The sequence below is a fragment of the Neoarius graeffei genome, chromosome 7 (assembly GCF_027579695.1).
Source record: "Neoarius graeffei isolate fNeoGra1 chromosome 7, fNeoGra1.pri, whole genome shotgun sequence".
In the NCBI taxonomy this organism is placed as follows: domain Eukaryota; kingdom Metazoa; phylum Chordata; class Actinopteri; order Siluriformes; family Ariidae; genus Neoarius; species Neoarius graeffei.
In genome coordinates, this window is record NC_083575.1 from 20,935,786 (window position 1) to 20,951,323 (window position 15,538).

Below are 15,538 nucleotides of genomic sequence, written 5' to 3' on the forward strand. Positions count from 1 at the left end.
TCTCAAGATTGAACTGAATCGCTGTCCTGAATCATCCGAAGCACATAAAATCTGTGTGCCATCTCGTAACAAGTTTTACCTCCAAATAGCCCAAACTTTGTCTGACAGATGTGATCCTGTTTATGGTGGGTATTCCCACCGCAAAAGAGAAGCCAATCGAAACCATAAGAGTGAAAGTGATTATCATGCCGTTACCATGGGAACAGTCTTTTTTGAATGCAGGAGTGAGCACTCAGCACTCCGACTCCGGTGTGACTTAGTAAGGGGACAAGTTTTATGTTTCATCTAATTTAGAAAAACTATAATATTATTTGGCAGTAGGCACATAGGAAAGTGTAAAATATAAAGTTTGTCAATATGCTTATCATGTTCGTATGATAAAAAACTCGAAGATATTTATCTCAATACATGACCTACTCATTCTAAACCTGTAGAACTTCGCCGGTGAAGCTCTCGACCCCAGAGGGTTAAAGAACAACCACAGATGGATCAAGAGACAGAGCATTCGCTTGAGCTTCAGGTATGGTCTACTATACTCCAGATAAGAGAATTACTCAGAATGTTTTGCATGAAACTCACTCAATTGAAATTTCCAAAGTTTTATTTCACGATAGTTTCAGTTATGTGCTCGGAACTAGCCTGGGCCCGCCCATCCTAAGTGTGACGCAACACGGGGGCCTGTTGCGAGCTTAGTCTGGCAAGGCAAGCTATCTCCAGCTCTTCCAAGCTCCCGAAAAATCGGGAGCCAATCAACTTTGAGCATCTCCAACGGCCCTGGGTAGAGGCGTGTTCAAGGCAGTGACGTAGTAGAACTGCGACCAGAAGCCATAGATTGTTTACAGAATCTATGCCGGAAGCGCTTCATTCACTAGAAACATTACGAACATGGAGCAGCGGCAAGCCTTTGACACAGCGGTAGATGCTGTATTGAAAGCATTCAACGGGAAGTTCTCATTGAAAATGGAGCAAAGAGCAGCCCTGGAGGTATTTATCTTCTTCCTGTTACTCAAGCAGTTTCTGTCGCGTCACATACGTCAGAGGAAAGAGTGATGTGATTGGTTTAAGCTTCATCACAGCCTTTTCTGGCTTCGACCAGTAGCAAACTGAGGCATTTCAGGGAGGCGGGTCAACCATGCGCTTTGGGAAACGGTTGGGCTTAATATCTTTGCCAGACCAATGCTCGCAGAGCTTTGAAGTTGCGTTAGCCAGACTAGTTCGGAACATGAATTGACCGGAAAGAGGGATATTGCTGTGCAAACAGATGAACCAGTCAGTGTTGAAATCCAGACATAACTGTCTTCCAAGATAAGATTATTGATGTAAGCAGAGAATATAAAAGAGCCGAGTTGCTCCAAGCTTCCACCAAATCACGTCATCGCATACGTCACTTCCGCAGGAGGCTCGTCTGGTATTTTAATAAAAATACATTTTTCTAGAACATTATTTGGTCTCCGAAAATGAATGTTTGACTGTTGAAATCTATGAATACTTTTACTTAACATAACTAAGAGCAAATCCGCTGGAGGATCCTTTAAAATCTTACAAATATATTAGTTTTCACCTTGTTTTTGTGCCCTCTAGTTTTGGCATTAATGTGGCGCCATATTCTTGTCCCACATGCTTCATATCTAACTGCTCGCTTGTGCCCATTTGAATGCAAAAGAATAGTACTGTACTTATCCTATACATATCTGTATTTGTTTAATCTGAAACGAAAGAATGCATTTTTACCCAATTGGTAAAAGAGGAGTGTGTCATTACTGTAATTCATTTCTTCTGCAGCTGGATGTTGCACATTCAGACCGCTGTTGTAGTAGATGATTATTTGAAATAGTTTGCAGTCTACATCAGTACATCAATGTGCAAGAGCAAAGGAAATGGAGACACAGCACAGGAAGGACGCAAGATGGAGCGCTCCAGAAATGCTTTCGGACTGGCCTTTACTGTCGATATCATCTTGTTCCATGCATGTCAATAACTTTCTGACCATTTTCTCGTTCATGCCTTTGCTTGTAATCAGTCTCTCTGGCTTTCGAAATAAAACACTCTTTACTCGGAGATACAGTAGGAGACTTTTATGAGTAAATAATCAGCGAGCCTTTTATTTCTCCCAGTGAAAAATGTCAAGGTGAAATCTAATCATGTGTCGTGTGTGTGACATCAAGTACACATTTTCTTTTTTTTGGTCCTCATTTTTAAAAAAAGTAAATTAATTAACAGAATGCTTCGCAAACTCTCTGTGAAAACAGCGTGCTTATATGCACGTACTGATTGCGCTGAAATCAGCATCAGGTGTCTCCCATCACGACTGGGGCCCAAGCACGCGCGGAATGCGCTCTGAAGGATCCCCGAATGTAAATGCACTTAAGCATACATGTCAACTTTTGGTCAATCAAACCTGTATAACCAACCTCCAAAATCCGTATTTACCTTATAAAATCCGTATAAGATGCAAATTAAAATAATTTACCTAAAATTTGAATGATAATTAACAATGATATATCCCAGTTACTTTTTACTCAATATTAATAACAATAAACCTTCAGAATGAATACAAAGCTCCAGTGTTTGACAAAAACACAAAGTGTTATCAGCGTAGTTACGAAGGAAATACTTCGTTGTTTGGAGACAGGTTTCACCGAGCGGCTATTATGCGCGAGACTTCATATTAGCCATAAAGTCAGGAAAATCTGTTCGTAAAATTACGTTATAATTACCAAATACAATGAAAAGTATTTTTCCAGTCTCACCTGTGAAAGGTAATCCCATGTGATCTCGTTTGGACGGTAAACCTGTTGGTACAGTTAAACGCAGCACATGAATGAGGCATCTTTATTCTCGGCTACTGTCTAGACGCTATACCAGAGACGGTTGGAGAATCTCTACTTTGCCAAATCCAATATGGCGGCGAGGATGACGTATGATTCTACGCAGAAGGCGGCGTCTATATGTCTATGACTTCACGGTTGGCGGGACTCTCGCAATGCGGTGTGCGCATGATCAAAAGTGGAACGAAGTCTCGCTACCACAAGATAACGTGCGATTTCATAAGACTCTTTTACTGGCTGTCTGTGGTGTACAGTACGTTTGTAAATGTTATGCGCTCTTTTATCATCGTGGGAATTGATTATAGCTCTAAATAAATATTGAAGTTTTTTTTAAAGAATCCGTATAACTTTATTTATACGCCCGTATACTACGTTTATTGAATCAAATCCGTATAAAATACGGACATTCCGTATAGGTTGACATGTATGCTTAAGTCTCGGCAAAGATAAGGCTATACTGAGCCACTGAGTGTAGATGAGGCTCCTGTGAGCATCAGGGACATGGATTCGAGACAAATGCATCTCGAGAGACTTGACAAAGGTTCCTCGAGCTTTGGGAAGTATTCCCAAACCCGTCAGAGTATTCACTGCTTAGTTTGCTGACAAAAACATCACCACTGAATTTCAGTGCATGCACTGAAATTCTGCACGACGTTTTTGGCCACTCACGAGATGGAGACACACCAAAAACAACTCATGAAGCTTGGAGAACACTTGCCATGCATCGCACGATTGGTGGTGACGCTAACAATTTTCCAATCGCCAGGTATTCGCAAACCCATCGTGAGCTGTAGCGTGAACAGGGCCCAACATATTTAAAGAATTACTAGCCCAGTTGTAAGGCTATAAAATACAGAATTCATCGAATTCAGAGGTGGTGTTGCTGTGAAATACACCATTTGCATGTAATTTTTCAACCCAAAACCAAATAATAATTGAATCAGGTACCTTATGAGCGTGGTATTTTTAACAATAGATGGTTTCCTGGTTCGAAATTTTATATAAAGTTAACATCCAAAAGGTTTTATAAGTTTCTGTAAAGTTTTTTTTAATATCCCAGCACATACTCAATCTTTTTGAGTGAGATTTTAATCACAGGTGTGTGTGTGTGTGTGTGTGGAGAGAGAGCACGAGAGAGAGGGCAGAACAGTTAAATTAAACGAATAACACACTGTGTAAGTGTGAAACACTGTGCTCGTGCTTTTTTTTTTACCTCCTCCGTGACAACACATTTGTTTCTCAGATTCATTTTGCTTCCCTCAATCCAGAGCAAGACCCTGAACTGAAATGAATGGATGAAGAGTTTTGTTTATTCAAATCAAACCACAAAACACTAAGAAATACAGTTCAGAATTCATCCATTCAACAGCTTGAACCTGTTCTGGTCTTGTATTATGGTTACACGCATCTAAATATACGCACTCCAGCCCTAAACATTCATCAGGAACGCATTACAGGTCTCGTTTATGCTTCCTGTTTGCATTTTTAACACTTTAATGGCATGTGACGTGCCACTGTATAAGCACAAAGGACAAGGTTTTCATGACTTCAGTAGAAATGGAGATACTACAATAGAGTCCGTTACTAAGCAGGACAATTTTTCTGTGCTTTTACTACCAAAAAAAATGGCACCAGACATTTTTGGGTGAGTATTTTGTCTGTGGTCTAAAGTAGGGTTGGGGAATATGACAATTAAGTATAAATACAGAGGCGATTATAGAAATTCGTGCATGCTGTTTGGTGGAGAAATTCGAATTATTTCTCGATAATCATCTCGAGCGACTCGGCAAAATGGTGGCCAAATCACGGTCACTGTACGTAAGGAAGAATTACAAATTATGAAAGAAAATGCTGCTTCGAGAAGCACTAAAGACGTTCCAAAGTTTGGTCGAAAACTATTCAAAGATAAGGTGGAGCTGTGATTTATTTTATCTGTTTCAAAACAAAGTATTTTATGTTAGTTGGCATAGATAAGTGACAAGTCTGCACGCATTACATTTTTATGATGCTTTTGAAGTTTGAAACTAGACTGCATTTCCGTAGAGAAAATGCAAAGGGTGCTTGCTGAGCTGTAGCAGAAGAGACATAATGTTAACATGCTACCAGCTAGCATGCTAATATGCTAACAGCTAACAGGCCAACAGCAAGCAGGCCAACAGCAAGCATGCCAACAGCTAAAAATTGTTAGCATGCTAACACTCAAAGGCTAATATGCTAACAACTAGCATCCTAACAGCTAACATACTAATATGCTAATAGATACCATGTTAACTGTTAGCATGCTAACACATTGAAGCAAATAGGCTAATGGCCAACATGCTAACTGTTAACATGCTAACATGCAAATGCTAACTACTAAAATGTTAACTGTTAGCATGCTAACACGCTGAGGCTAATATGCTAACAGCTAACATGTTCACAAGCTAAGGTTAACATGCTGGTCAACATACTAACAGTTAGCATTTTAACATCTTAAGGCTAACAGCTAACACGATAATATGCTAACAGGTAACATGCTAACAGCTAGCATACTAATACTGGTGAATAATGACCTCGACCTTGTCTCGGCTATTATTCACCGATATTCATTTTGGCAAATGATTGTTAAAGAACTTCTTTATTGTGATCAGTTGCGTCACAATATGCTTTTCTGAGATTTTGATAAAATGTTTTAGTTTTTGTGAGGCATTTTTTTATGCAAGTACGAAAGGACTTGAAGTGATGTGTTAGAATTGTGCATTCTTAAAAAAAAAAACAAATCTTACAATTGACAGATTTTCCTTCTCTGTTCCTGTTTATTCATTTTAGTACTTTATTTGTGAATTTAAAGTAGAACAAATATTTTTAAAGTTACTTTTTATAAACATAAAATTAAATCGTTGAAGCTTTTATTTTAACTAGTGCTGTCAAGTGATTAAAATATTTAATCGCGATTAATGTCGCGACTGTCATAGTTAACTCATGATTAATCGCAATTTAATCGCACATTTTTGTCACATGAAAAACCATTGTAATTCTCTTATCAGCATAAAAAAGTGAATGGGCTTGCTCACTGTTCGAACTACGGGGGTACTCGGGGGATCCGAGATCCCCTGAAACAGACATGAGATCCCTTGAAAACATGATTTGGGAAATGTTGGGGGGTCTCTAAAATATTGGCAAAATGATGTTTATTGACACAGCAATCGTGTGTAACGGGAAGCATTTGCATATCCGAAGTGAGCGCGAGATGGAGAGCCGCGCTCTGAGACAAGCGCAAGCACCCCCCCCCAAGGGAAAAAAGGGACCCCCCCGAAAATATCGGCATAGTTCGAACACTGGTTGTACCAATGTTTTTTTTTTTATTGCAAAGCATAACGCGTCTTGTCACAGCCACTGCAAAGTGGGGCTGGAGCCGCCGATGGGAAAACGAAAAACTGAAGCCGAGCACCGTGGCTCATCGGGGGAGGGCAGAGGACTCTGGCTGTGCGGGGCGTGGCATCATGTCACAGAGCGTTAATCTCGCGATAAAAAAATTATCGCCGTTAAAATTGAGTCAAGTTAACGCGTTAATAACGCGACATTTTTGACAGCACTAATTTTAACACAATACTGAATTGCTGGCAGTCTGTGTGTATATCATCTTAAAATTGTATAATCTTAACATTTTTGGTCCCCTTTTCAGTATCCTCCATCAGCCTGCCTCGCCATCTATCCACATCAGTGGTGATCAGAGTTCAGTGATTCACAGTATCTGAGAGTATACAGGCTAAACGTTTTTCATTGCGCTTCACTGAGTTACAGGTAGCTACCTGACTGTCCAAACTCATCGTATCCCGCTGTCATACTCACGGTCAGCTAGAAAAGGTCCCACTCCAGGGGTTTTTGGGGGCAGTGGCAGTGCACTGTATAGTGCCTTTATAGGACGTTTAAGGGTGTTTATAGTCATCATTGCAAAAAGTGCCAACGTGAGTGGCCATTGGGATTGGGGTCCCTTTTCTCAAACTTTTTTTGGGGTCCCCAAACGTTTGCCTGGTTTACTTCTCCTGAAGGTGCACCCCAATCTACATCATCTACCTAGACCTATACATCTTTACTCTCGGGGGGGGTAAAGTGTACTAAACTGTACCTTTCCTTCTCGCGGAGGTGGTACCCTCATGGGTACAACCCCAAATCGGAAAAAGTTGGACAGTTTGTTGAAATTGAAGTTAAAACTGAAAACAATGATTTGTAAATAATCTTTGACCTGTATTACACTCAAAACAGCACATTATTTGTTGTTTTACCTCATGGATTTTATTATTGTTGGGGGTTTTTTCCCCAAAAAAATAAACAAACACTTATTTCAACATTGATTCTTACAACACATTTCAAAAAAGGGTTTGGGTGGTAAAGCATTTACCACTTCGTAATGTTGTCATTCCTTCTCACGACACTTCAAAGATGTTTAGGGACTGGAGACGCCAAGTGATGAAGCGTTTCAGGTGTTATTTTGTCCCATTCTTCATGCAAACAGGTCTTAAGGTGCAACACAGTAAGGGGTTGTAGTCGTTGTGTTTTTCATTTCAAAGACTGCCCACAGGTCAGGACTGCCGGCAGGCCAGTCCAGCAACCTCACTCTCTTCTTCCACAGCCATGCCTTGGGAACATGGTTTTGCATAGTCTTGTTAAAATATCGCTGGAAAGGATGTCGTCTTGAAGGCAGCGCATGTTGCTCCAAAACCTCAGTGTATTTTTCTGCGTTAATGCTGCCATTACAGATGTGCAAGTTACCTTTGCCAAGGGCACTGACCCAACCCCATACCATGACACACCCTGACTTTTGGACTCGTTGCTGGTAACAGTCTGGATGGTCCTTTTACCTTTGGTCCAGAGCACACGGTGTCTATTTTTTATGAAAAAAAATTCCTGGAATACTGATTTGTCTGACGCAGTGACGACTGAAGTTGACAGCTCTTCTGGAAACAGAGAACATCAGGCTTCCTTTTTGCACAGTAAAGTTTTATAACTAGTATTTGTGGGGGGTGAAACAGTGGCGTAGTAGTTAGCACTGTCACCTCACAGCAACAAGGTTCTGGGTTCGAGCCCAGTGGCCAGCGAGGGCCTTTCTGTGTGGAGTTTGCATGTTCTCCCTGTGTCCGCGTGGGTTTCCTCCGGGTGCTCCGGTTGCCCCCACAGTCCAAAGACATGCAGGTTAGGCTAATTGGTGGCTCTAAACTGACCGTAGGTGTGAATGGTTGTTTGTCTCCATGTGTCAGCCCCACGATGACTTGGTGACTTGTCCAGAGCATACCCCGCCTCTCGCCCATAGTCAGCTGGGATAGGCTCCAGCTTGCCCGCGACCCTGTACAGGATAAGCGGCTACGGATAATGGATGGATGGCGTTTGTGGATGTAACTCCATATTGTAGTGCTTGATAAAGGTTTGCCAAAGTAATCCTGAGCCCATGTGGTTATATCAGCTGTAGATGAATGACTGTTCTTGATGCAGTGCTGTCTGGGGGATCAGAGATCACAGGTGTTCAGCTTAGGCTTGTGCCCTTGCCCTTTACTCACCGAAATTCATCCAGATTCCTTGAATCGTTTAACGATATTCTGCACCGGAGAGGGTGAAATATCTAAATCCCTTCCTATCTTTCTTTGAGTAACACTGTTTTTAAACACTTCAATAATTTTCTCATGCACTTGTTGACAAACTGGAGATCCTCGGCCCATCTTTGCTCCTCAAAGACTAGGCCTTTCCTGGATACTGATTTTATACCAACTCATGATAACAGTCACCTGTTTCAAATCACATCATTATTTAACTGTTTTACCTCATTACTAGCCCGAAATTACCCCATCCCAATTTTTTTTTTGGAATGTGTTGCAGGCCTGAAATGCAGGAATGGCTCTACATTATCAAATGAAATGAAGTTGACCAGAAAAAACATGAAATATCTTGGGATCATTCTGTCTGCAGTGAAATACAAGTCAAAGTAAATTTAGAAAATCACTGCTTTCTTTTTTTTATTTGTATTTTCCAGAACTGTCCCAACGTTTTCTGATTTGGGGTTGTGCTTTCGATATGCGTATTTCACCTGGTAACGTGTATGCCGTGTACCTTGAAATTTTATTTAAGGACCCCAAATTGACCTAAAACAGTTTTGAAGGTAAATTGTTAAACCCACACTACAGGCACCTTTCTAAGTAAAAGATGTACAACCCCGATTCCAAAAAAGTTGGGACAAAGTACAAATTGTAAATAAAAACGGAATGCAATAATTTACAAATCTCAAAAACTGATATTGTATTCACAATAGAACATAGACAACATATCAAATGTCGAAAGTGAGAAATTTTGAAATTTCATGCCAAATATTGGCTCATTTAAAATTTCATGACAGCAACACATCTCAAAAAAGTTGGGACAGGGGCAATAAGAGGCTGGAAAAGTTAAAGCTACAAAAAAGGAACAGCTGGAGGACCAAATTGCAACTCATTAGGTCAATTGGCAATAGGTTAACATGACTGGGTATAAAAAGAGCATCTTGGAGTGGCAGCGGCTCTCAGAAGTAAAGATGGGAAGAGGATCACCAATCCCCCTAATTCTGCACCGACAAATAGTGGAGCAATATCAGAAAGGAGTTCGACAGTGTAAAATTGCAAAGAGTTTGAATGCATCATCATCTACAGTGCATATCATCATCAAAAGATTCAGAGAATCTGGAAGAATCTCTGTGCGTAAGGGTCAAGGCCGGAAAACCATACTGGGTGCCCGTGATCTTCGGGCCCTTAGACGGCACTGCATCACATACAGGCATGTTTCTGTATTGGAAATCACAAAATGGGCTCAGGAATATTTCCAGAGAACATTATCTGTGAACACAATTCACCGTGCCATCCCCCGTTGCCAGCTAAAACTCTATAGTTCAAAGAAGAAGCCGTATCTAAACATGATCCAGAAGCACAGACGTCTTCTCTGGGCCAAGGCTCATTTAAAATGGACTGTGGCAAAGTGGAAAACTGTTCTGTGGTCAGACGAATCAAAATTTGAAGTTCTTTATGGAAATCAGGGACGCCGTGTCATTCGGACTAAAGAGGAGAAGGACAACCCAAGTTGTTATCAGCGCTCAGTTCAGAAGCCTGCATCTCTGATGGTATGGGGTTGCATTAGTGCGTGTGGCATGGGCAGCTTACACATCTGGAAAGACGCCATCAATGCTGAAAGGTATATCCAGGTTCTAGAGCAACATATGCTCCCATCCAGACGACGTCTCTTTCAGGGAAGACCTTGCATTTTCCAACATGACAATGCCAAACCACATACTGCATCAATTACAGCATCATGGCTGCGTAGAAGAAGGGTCCGGGTACTGAACTGGCCAGCCTGCAGTCCAGATCTTTCACCCATAGAAAACATTTGGCGCATCATAAAACGGAAGATACGACAAAAAAGGCCTAAGACAGTTGAGCAACTAGAATCCTACATTAGACAAGAATGGGTTAACATTCCTATCCCTAAACTTGAGCAACTTGTCTCCTCAGTCCCCAGACGTTTACAGACTGTTGTAAAGAGAAAAGGGGATGTCTCACAGTGGTAAACATGGCCTTGTCCCAACTTTTTTGAGATGTGTTGTTGTCATGAAATTTAAAATCACCTAATTTTTCTCTTAAATGATACATTTTCTCAGTTTAAACATTTTATGTGTCATCTATGTTCTATTCTAAATAAAATATGGAATTTTGAAACTTCCACATCATTGCATTCCATTTTTATTTACAATTTGTACTTTGTCCCAACTTTTTTGGAATCGGGGTTGTATGATAAAGCTAGAAAAGTATACATGCACGAAGGTACCACCCCGTGACAACAAAAGGTATAGTTTAATACCCCTTTTTTCTGAGTGCATCTATCATCTATCTAATTCTACATACATATCTAAATATATGTACCTTTATATATCTATCTATATGTAATTTAAAAATTTGAGTATCACCACATTTTTTTCTTAATGCAACACCACTGCATTGTAGTCAAGTTGTGAGCAAACCATCATGATACATATCGTATATCAAAGAAATGCCTTTGAGAATCATGATATATTTTTGTCATCTCTCACCCATATGCTCAACCCCTTCATTAAAGGTAGACTGCCTTTCAGATTTTTCACATTTAGGTCATAAGAATTTTCCCCGACACCCACATTTTTAAATTTTTTTTTAATGGACCAAAAGCTACTGAATTTGAAATCACAGACTTCCAATTTTAATATATAGATTTAGGCACTGCCTAAAAGCGGAGCTCCCATCTGTTTCTGGGTTGTAGAATTTTCTTACATCACAGCCAGTCTCTTTTGTTTTATTTCTTTACTGGCTAGCACTGGCCACTAGGCGGCGTGTATGACTGGTAATTACTAACGCCGGCCACTAGGCGGCGTGTATGACTGGTAATTACTAACGCCGGCCACTAGGCGGCGTGTATGACTGGTAATTACTAACGCCGGCCACTAGGCGGCGTGTATGACTGGTAATTACTAACGCCGGCCACTAGGCGGCGTGTATGACTGGTAATTACTAACGCCGGCCACTAGGCGGCGTGTATGACTGGTAATTACTAACGCCGGCCACTAGGCGGTGTGTATGACTGGTAGTTACTAACGCCGGCCGCTAGGCGGCGTGTATGACTGGTAATTACTAACGCCGGCCACTAGGCGGCGTGTATGACTGTAATTACTAACGCCGGCCACTAGGCGGTGTGTATGACTGGTAATTACTAACGCCGGCCACTAGGCGGCGTGTATGACTGGTAATTACTAACGCCGGCCACTAGGCGGTGTGTATAACTGGTAATTACTAATGCCGGCCACTAGGCGGCGTGTATGACTGGTAATTACTAATGCCGGCCACTAGGCGGCGTGTATGACTGGTAATTACTAATGCCGGCCACTAGGCGGTGTGTATGACTGGTAATTACTAACACTGGCCACTAGGCGATGTGTATGACTGGTAATTACTAACACTGGCCACTAGGCGGCGTGTATGACAGGTAATTACTAACACTGGCCACTAGGCGGCGTGTATGACAGGTAATTACTAACACTGGCCACTAGGCGATGTGTATGACTGGTAATTACTAACACTGGCCACTAGGCGGCGTGTATGACAGGTAATTACTAACACTGGCCACTAGGCGGCGTGTATGACCGGTAATTACTAACACTGGCCACTAGGCGGTGTGTATGACTGGTAATTACTAACACTGGCCACTAGGCGATGTGTATGACTGGTAATTACCAACACTGGCCACTAGGCGGCGTGTATGACTGGTGGTACATGTACACGGACAAACCACAAAAAAAAAATCGACTTGATGGGTTTACCATTTTTTCTTAGGTATGGTGCTCCGCTCGGGAGCTCCGCTATTACTACTATTTTTTTTTTAAAGAACAATTAATGAATTTAGAGCCACGTGGCCCTAAACTCTCCACTATTTTTTTCTTGCTTCACCGTGACCTCATTCAAGATACTACGCCATGCATCACGTGGTGGGCTTTCCCCGTTTGCGCAAGGCATTGCGGGATACAAATTTGAAACGGGAGAGAACAATAGTGGACGCGAGTGTGCGAATGAAACGTGAAAGACCGACTACAGTAACGGAAAGTGAGAAGAAAAGACGTTAAGTTATATACGAAGGAAAGGAAACGCAGGCACAAGCTAATAAATAAATAAATAAATAAATATCGGTGGTCAGCGAGCACCTCGGTGTGATCACCTGTTCATTTAGTGACAGAATGATGGAACTGTCAGTGCACGGTCAAAGGTAAACCTGCACGCGCACACACGGACTTCCTCTGTCTGCTTGACTGCGCGAAGCGAACGATTTCATGCACATTATTTGCTCAGGAATCTCTTGATTAAATAACTTCCCAGCCACAGAATGACCTGTTTTTTTTTTTTAAGATATAACAAAAATAACAGGCATCACAATGCCCAAATTTCAGAGGGAACTCAATTTCACAGAGTTTATGAAATCGAAAGGCCGTCTACTTTTAATGAAGGACGAATTTTGATTATTTCTTAGGAACTGTGTAAATAAAGAATGAACCCGTGTTGTCCATGAGAGGCCCAGAAACCTGCAATAATTCCAAAAATTAACAAAGAAATGTAAATAATCAAAATAGAAAAGGAGGTTCACAGGAGGAACCCGCTGGCATTGCCACCAATACTATACCCATTTCCATTATTTTTGGAAACACACCGACACTCGTGATTTCAGAGTTGTACAGTTGGTTTGTGCAGATGTTGCTCCAGCTGTACTGTGTACTTGCCTCTAAGGTCATGTGTGTTCATGTCGGACTGTGTGTACTGTATGCCGGGCTGTGTATAAAGGCTCTGTATGACTGTCTCTGCCTGGAGGATGACATGACAGATGTGTGTTTGTACTCACCCACGGCCAGCAGCGGCTGGTAGTGCTGGATATTTTTAGTGGTTAAAGGAGGACACATGCGCAGAGAGAAGGGTGGCAGGGGCAAACCAGAACACAGCCCTGTCAGTAGGAATTTCAGCTGCACCTCCTGATGCCCCACCATGGATACAGGAGGATCAACACCTGAGATCAGAGTCGGACCTGAGGGGGGAAAGGGATACGTTCAGGCACTTAGTTACTGAAAGCTCCTTGGGTAAGAAATGAAAGTGAAATGAAAAGAAAGAAGTCTTTTGGATGAGTGGCAAAATATTACAATCTGAACCTCATCTGAACTAACCTGGTGTCTGATCTTACACAGCCTTCAACTCACAGGAGAGTGTGTTCTGATCCAACACTGTATCTGATCAGACAAACGCAGTACCTGATCTAACACTGTATCTGCTCAACATGACAGAAGTTCTAATCTGATCTAACGCCATGCTTGAACATGCACGCTATCTAATCTAACAACTCTCCACATGATGGAGGTTCTGATCTGATCCAACACCATGCCTGGTTTAACACAATACCTGTTCTAATACTACATCTGACCTTACATTACATGACGGACACTCTGACCTGCTGTCTGATCGAACGCTGTACCTAACCCAACATCAAGTTTGACATTATATCTGATTTAACACCGCACCACATGACAGAGGGTCTAATCTGATCGAACAGGATTTCACCTGTTTGAGAAATCATTGCATGAAATTTAAATCGAACTTGATTATCCTCATCGTTTCTAAGAACCGTTGCCTTGTCATATAATTCACTCAAATGGTAACATTTACTAGTAACACACACACAGCTCCATTTTCACGATCATAATTTTATCCAGAGCAGTTGGTAAAGTTGTCCAGAGCACCGCAAATGTAATATAGATATTTTGGCACTGCCGAAAAGCAGAGCTCCTGATGAAATGTATGAGCAAAATATTTGCAAGGGCACAAAATCAACCTGAAAGTTAGACTGACTTTCAGTCTTTTTTTTTACGTGTAGGTCATAAAAAGAATTTTCCCGAGACCCGTTTTTTTGTTTGTTTCATGGACCGAAAGCTAGTGAATTTGAATCACAGACTTCCAATTTTATTCGGTTTTTTTTTTTAATAGAACAATTAATGAGTTTAGAGCCACATGGTCCTAAATTCTCTGCTATTTTTTCCTGCTTCACCATGACCCAATACAAGACAGGGTTTTTTCTAGAAAAATTTAGTATGAGGGCGCTCACCACGGCGAGGGAGCGAAGCAGGGGGATGGTGCCGGTTGTCCCCCCCCGCCGTGCAAAGCCTTTGAAAAATGCTCCAATGGGACATTCTGAGGCTATCTGAGAGGGAAATTGTAACAAATTGTCTGTCAACATTGAAAAAGAAAGAAGTAATAATCTTCTGCCCCGGACAGTCTTTGGCTTTCTTCCGCTTCGTGCCACGGGATGACATCTTTAAATGCCCAAGTGTCAACAAAAACAACTCGCAAACTACTACTTTCAAAAGCTCCCGCGCCGGTGGGTGAAAGGTCATTCAGTCTCGAGAAATCTCGCTCTACAAGTCAGCTGACCTTGTATGTAACCCATGTCAAATCTCGCGAGAGCAGCCGCGACAAGTAAACAACTAAACAACATGGCGCCTCAGTCTGGAAAACGCCAATTCGGATTGTTTTTGCACCGTCTGGCGGCGTATCTACTATGATTGGAATATTTTTGGAGCAATTATAACGTATTTGATGATCAGACACATTGTCACGTAGTGTTGCTGGGATATTTTCACGGAGTCGGTAAGGGGGCGCACGCCGAGAGTAAGAGGGCGCAGCGCCCCTGTTCCCCCGTTTAGACGAAAGCCTGCAAGATACTCCGTCATGCATCACATAGAGGGCTTTCCCCGTTCGCGCAAGGCATTGTGGGATACAAATTTGAAACAGGAGAGGAAAACAGAGGACAGGAGTGTGCGAACGAAAGGAGAAAGACCGACAGTAACGGAAAGCGAGAAGAAAAGACATTATGTTGCGAAGGAAAGGAAACGCAGGACCAAACTAATAAACATCGGCGGTCAGCGAGCACCTCGGTGTGATCAGCTGTTTGTTTAGCGACAGAATGATGGAACTGGTCAGTGCACGGTCAAGGTAAACCTGTAGACGGCAGTGATGTAACACTGGGGATGCCAGCTGCTGTAAAACCCAAAAGAAGAAGGTAAGCCTGCGCATGCGCACACGGACTTCCTCTGTCTGCTTGACTGCGCGAAGCGAGCGATTTCATGCACATTATTTGCTTTAATCCCTTCAAATAAAATA

General features: G+C 41.9%; 1 protein-coding gene across 1 annotated transcript in view; it reads right to left on the reverse strand.

The window, feature by feature from the left end:
• wdr11 (WD repeat domain 11) overlaps nt 1-15,538 on the reverse strand; it is a 411,155-nt gene that overhangs the window by 243,851 nt on the left and 151,766 nt on the right. The window contains exon 10 of the mRNA XM_060925398.1: nt 13,236-13,415. Within this exon, the coding sequence (XP_060781381.1) occupies nt 13,236-13,415 (180 nt within the window). The remainder of the gene's footprint in view (nt 1-13,235; nt 13,416-15,538) is intronic.